The sequence below is a fragment of the Nematolebias whitei genome, chromosome 13 (assembly GCF_014905685.2).
Source record: "Nematolebias whitei isolate Nwh7 chromosome 13, NemWhi1, whole genome shotgun sequence".
Taxonomy (NCBI): domain Eukaryota; kingdom Metazoa; phylum Chordata; class Actinopteri; order Cyprinodontiformes; family Rivulidae; genus Nematolebias; species Nematolebias whitei.
This window is the reverse complement of record NC_056510.1, coordinates 21,666,837-21,672,836: the sequence shown is the minus strand read 5'-3', so window position 1 is coordinate 21,672,836 and position 6,000 is coordinate 21,666,837. Positions and strand designations below refer to the sequence as shown.

The 6,000-nt window shown below is 39.0% G+C and overlaps 2 protein-coding genes across 2 annotated transcripts in view; one reads left to right on the top strand and one right to left on the bottom strand.

Annotated features, from left to right (window-relative positions):
- The window catches only part of osbpl6 (oxysterol binding protein-like 6), a 792,463-nt gene that overhangs the window by 74,878 nt on the left and 711,585 nt on the right, over positions 1-6,000 (bottom strand). The window lies entirely within an intron of this gene.
- Positions 1-6,000, top strand: part of pde11a (phosphodiesterase 11a) — a 41,366-nt gene that overhangs the window by 8,947 nt on the left and 26,419 nt on the right. The window contains exons 3-6 of the mRNA XM_037686960.1: positions 2,249-2,338; positions 2,918-3,058; positions 3,196-3,260; positions 5,825-5,957. Of these exons, the coding sequence (XP_037542888.1) occupies positions 2,249-2,338; positions 2,918-3,058; positions 3,196-3,260; positions 5,825-5,957 (429 nt within the window). The remainder of the gene's footprint in view (positions 1-2,248; positions 2,339-2,917; positions 3,059-3,195; positions 3,261-5,824; positions 5,958-6,000) is intronic.

Genomic DNA, 6,000 nt, shown 5'->3' with positions numbered 1-6,000 from the left:
CGTTTTAAACCCTTCCCACACTCTTGCAATATTCTAAACAATATTTCTAATCTCTAAATACTCTAAAAGAGCACATCATGTCATGAACTCAGCTCTCTGCCAGTGCACTCGGCCATGCCCGCTTCGCCACCGCAGAAACAAAGGTTCTCCTGCAGTGTGGGCTGCACAAAGGTGCAGCAGGTGCTAAATAATTTAATCGTGTGGTTCATCCATCAATCAGCCAACTGTGTGTCATGTCCAATCTTGTTTTGAAGAACCGCGATAGAGCGAGTTTGTGAAAAATGAACCATGAGGTAGCGAGGAACTCCTGTATTCATTATTGTCTTTACTTAATTTTTTAATAATATTCTTAAAGCTTGAAGTTTCTATTGAGTGTAAGGGCATATTACAACATACAGACCTGGCATATTTACTACAGTGTTTTAGCTTTTTTTTTTTTTTTTTTTTTTGTGTGTGCCTTTGTGTGGATGAATACATTTGTAGAAATGATGTTGTATTTTTTTAAAAACCATAAGAAATAGAAAGTTTTGGAAAAAATGTGTTTACATGTGGACAAGGTCTAAGTTGTTACATTATTTTAGCCATCACCAGGGTAACTGCAGCCACGGCGTTGCCATTTCCTCCTTCCTGTGCAATGATATATATATATATATATATATATATATATATATATATATATATGAGTGAAAGCATGAATACACATTAGCTCAAGCCTCAAGGCGTACTATGTTGTGGCCACTTCGTCAAATGAATAAATGTCAGTTAAATTGATCTATTTGTTCTAACAAGTAGAAATGCCAATTAAAGGTAATTTCCTATTTGATTCAACTGGAAATGTAGAATTTTCTTGGAATGAAAAATCACTGTTTTACAATCTCTTTATTTTGTAATTTAAGGGACTTTGTAGCTTTCTAAACAGTGTTTTTCTTTGAACGAGTTCATTTATCAGACCATTCTTGTTAAAATATTTTATTTTTAAAACTGATATTTGTAACAAAAGTTTCCAAACAGCTCTTAATTGATACTATGAATAATTGAAATGATTGATTCTGCTTCTGTTGGGCAAACAACTCTGCAAACTGCCTTTTTGGTTTGGTTCAGATCTTTTAAAGTGGAATTCTGTTGAGAGGACTTTACAGTTAAATGTTGTAGATATGTAGCTTTTAGGTCGACCTTAGTTTGGAGAAGAAGAGATTGGATCTGATGGATTGAGAATTTAACAGCTAGTCCAAGGGGAGCCAAAGCCAAAGTGGATTATTGTCATAGTAAAACAACGGCAATCTCAAAAACATTATGGCATTTCATGTAAGTGCTCTAAACCTTTACATTGCTGTAAACTATTATTGACAGTATTTTGATAAGTCTGATAAACAGTTGTTAAACTAGAGGTGCTTCAGCCTACACCAGAAATGCTATAGCTAACTGATACTGCTGCTATTTGCATTTTCAAGTAACCATAGAATTATTTGTAAATAGTAAATACCGGTAATAGTGAGATGGAAACTGAACACTGGTGCAAAAGTTTAGAAAATAGTGCTCCTCTGAATCACTGTGAAACTTGAGATTGGTTTAAAATGACATGCATTTCTCAAAAATGCAAAAATGTGGAAGAAAGCTTTGTAATATTTAAGAAATTTGGCTTAATACACGTGATTTTACTCGTTTTTTTTACATAACTGGCAAAGTTTCCTTTAAAATTGGTGCGACCACAGTGAGACAGGAAGTGACATCATAAGGAAACTTTTTAAAAAGGCAAACTCCCTGATCTTTGTCTATTGAAAGATAATTTCAACGGTGACTCTTCTTCATATTTCCCTGACTGTGACTCAAAATAATGTATAGGGACATCAGATTATTCTCTACCATCTATGATGTTAGCCATTATGGCAATACCGCGTTCACATGCAGTTGCTCCCCTTTGTCATCACTTCCTGTTACTGTGTGTGGGAATATCTCAACAACTGATCTACTCGGCGTGAATTTTCTTTTGCAATACGTTATCAATGCTATCTTTCCCAAAATTAGTTAATATTTATTACATAAATTTGATGTCACAGGCACTTTAAAATATTAACAATCCACCTTCGTCTTGGCCTTGTTTGGACCATAGACATTAGTTGTTCATAATCCTTTTACAGAACCACACTTCAAAAGATCCTAGCTATTCATTAAACAATAAAACTTGTCTTGTTTTATGAAACAAGCTCCACTGTGTTAGTATATTTATTTATTCTCATTGTGTCTGCAGGTTCTGCAGATGTATTTGCCCTTCTGTGGTATTGCAATCTCCAATGCTCAACTCTTCGCTGCCTCGAGGAAGGAGTACGACAGGAGTCGGGTAAGGGCCATAGGAGCAACAATGATAATAACCCCTCCACCCCCCACCACTCTGCTGCTGACACGGAGGCTGGATATCGATCAAGAGCAGCACACTTGCTGCTGCTGCAGTAGAAATAACAGATGCAGCTTGCATGAGCATTTCTTGGTATCCAAAGGAGGTGCCTGGCTCATCATCCAAATCTGCCTTTGAATGCAAAAAGGTTCACTAGTTTATGTCATGCATTGATCAGAGGTAGAAGAGAACATAATAAAAACTATTTGGTGAGTAAATGAAAAAAGTGACAAACAGTTCCTTTACGCCATATAATATTTTATGTGCATGTGCATTAAAATGGATTGGTACTGCCTTAGATAAATGGTCTAATTTACTTTTATTGAGCAAAGTACTCAGGTTATATCATCCTGTTGGTTTATGGGGCAAGGATTATAATGATTAAGATCTAACGGCTGAGCACAGCACAACATATTTATTTAAAGGGTCTTCGCACTTACCTGCAGACAGATTCATCTGTTAGTACTTGCTGCACCATGAGCTTTAGATTGTTGGATTTAATGCTGTTGGTATGTTCATTCTTAGGCACTCCTGGAGGTAGTCAATGACCTGTTTGAAGAACAGACTGACCTGGAGAAGATTGTTAGGAAGATCATGCATCGTGCCCAAACACTGCTTAAGTGCGAGCGCTGCTCTGTTCAGTTGCTGGAGGACATTGAGTCACCGGTACGGTTATTCTCTCTGCTGTCCTGCTGTGTTTGGCTCTATCTGTCAGCCTGTTCTTCATCTGCCGTTGTTTTGTTTCAGTAAACGTTGGGCATCTCCAGGAGCTCAAGCGGTTTCTTCTCTTTCTCACGTTTCAGGTGGTCAAATTCACTAAGTCGTTTGAGCTACTGTCCCCAAAATGTAGCGCCGACACGGAAAACAGGTACGCGTTTCGCATGTGAAACACCTTGAAACCCGATTCTGATTTCCATTTATATCTTGACATTTCTCCCAAATTCCTCATGAATTGAACTGAAAGTTGACTATTTGGAAGTGATACAGCAATAATTAGTTCATTTCGAACAGAAAGAAAACCGTGGAAGCCCTGCGTGATTAGGTTAAGCTGCTTTTCTTTTCTGCCAGGCCTGGCTGAGCAGAGAAAAAGAGGCTTAATATTGTGTGGGATGTTTATGGATGAAAACAACCCCGAGAGGAAGACAAATGACCCCCCCCCCCAACACTCACCCTTGTCATAACCAATATGGTCAAGGCAGTGTTGTTGCAATAATAAAAACTATTATAACCAATAAATAAAGATGTTAAGAATTTAGTAGCTCCTTTGGCTAAACAGCCCTTTTTGTCACTGTAGGTGAATTCAACCAACGAAACAACACACATTTCAGTCCACGCTGAATATTAAAGAAACTTGCTGCGATGTTAGTTGCCCTAAAGGTTTACATCTGAATAGCGGGGGCGGCTGCGCTGTGTGTAATTGAATCAATAAATTTGGTGTCAAAAGGTGATCATACTTTAGGATGTATAATATGCCCAGACTCCACAGCAGCTCTCATGGGGACAACAACATTGTTAAATGACTGACAGCGAGTGGCAGGACACACAGAAGCAAGAGTTACAGCTTCATACCCTGCATGGTTTATTCATTTGCTGCGTGCTGCATCACCGGATCAAAACGATTCAAAGGATCTGACATCACTCTTTCTATCTTTATTCTTTAAAGATAAAATTAGCTGCTCAGAACGTTTGTTTGAAGGTAAAGCTCAGCGACACCCCTCTCGCAATAAATGCGAACAGGAGGTGTAAGCAGTGATGCAGGTGTTTCTATAGCGGAGCGTGGGCGTTTGGCAATGGGGAAGACAATTGAACAATTGATTTTTATTACTTCATAAGCTGTGGAGGACATTTACTGGTATCTACTGTTATGAGAAGTGCATTAATAACAAGTCAAAGCAAAAGATGGTTCAGAAAGGTAAGGATAAGCAGCGGTCTGGAACGCTGCGCCTTGAGTCTGAAAGAGAGATGAGTCTTAAAGTGAAAGTTGTGATTGTTTTAATTGGGGATTTGTGGAAGTTTTATGAACACTTTTTATTATACTCATAAGTAGAAATAGAGTTTAACTGTGATTAGATTGAGGAGCTGATGAACAAGTTCAAAGTGATATTTTTTTGCTCTCTGTGTATCAGAGCTCCTATTACACATTTTCCGAAACGAAAACTACTGTTATGGATCTGATCAGCTGGACTTTCAATACAATCAACAAAATCTTTTCAACAAAGCGACAGGGTCCTGGAGAGCCCTCATGCCCTGCTGAGATGCACGCGGCAGAATACGTCATGGATCCATGGGGAGTTTGGGAGCTGATGTGTCTTTCCGTATTGTCTCAGGAGGACGCCGAAGATGTTTATATAATTAGATTCATGATGACAGGGTTTCTGCTTTTTGGCATTGGCGGATTCATATGTTATCGGCTATGGAAGAAGACGGAGGCAGCAGTTTTGGCAATGGAAAAACTGCCAAGTCTGTGTAAATGTTTGGTTCATGCTTCGAGTACTCAAAATCAGCTGATTTATGAGCTAAACCATAAGATGGAAGTTATTTTTGAGAATCACAGGCCACCTGAGGCTTCTGGAACTCACCAACATGTTGGAGATGAACTTGGAGGAGGCTCATGAGCACGGACCAGTGGAATGCCCACTAATCTGGTCATTTTGGATCTAAAGTACCAGCAGGACTCAGGGCTGACAAGAAAAAAAAAGTCTGCCTGAAAAGAAAATCAACAATTGTGGCTTATGTGAATCTGACTCTTCCAGTTGGCCTTGAAACCAGGCTGACTTATGAAATTTTCTCCCGGGATATGTGTAAGCTAAGGAAAAGCTTCGTCTACCACCCCACCCCCCCACCCCCCCACCCCCCAACACACACACACCACCCGAGAACTTCTGTGAGAGCTTATCAGAACTGTGCTGGCTGACCAACATCTTACCAGGGCTAAGAGCTTCATGGACAAATATCATTGTCTTGCCATCAAATGCATATGTAATGTGTTTATAAATGTGCTTGCTGGCAGAGTTTTTTGATGTCATAAATCATGTCTTGATAAGAACAAGATGGGAAGAAATCTTTTTTGTAATGCCACTATCCTTTCCTCGTGGCCTTTCCCCTTTTCTGTCTCTAAAAAGTATTCTGAAAAAGGATAAGTGGCCGCGCTTCAGTAGTAGCAGCACCATCTTTCAGACAACTGTATAAACATAATCTTAATGTATTTCGGTACAATGATAATAAAGCTTATTCTGATTCTGATTCTGGATTGTTGTCATCTTAAAACAAATTAAATTAATGTTTTTTTTTTATCTGGTGTTCAGATGCAGGAGAACATTACAAAGTTAGTATTTGAGAATCAAACCTCTTCTGAGTAAATGAACATGAGTTTCAGCCCTTTTCCTTTATCGTGTTTCTTTTGATCACCTGTAACCGCTTGTTTTCTTCTAGTTTTAAAGACAGCATGGAAAAATCTTCCTATTCAGACTGGCTCATCAACAACAGCATTGCAGAGCTGGTGGCATCGACAGGACTACCAGTGAACATTAGTGATGCCTATCAGGATCCCCGCTTTGATGCTGAGGTAGAATGTCACGTCACTGGGGTTGTGTATGAACAAAAACCTG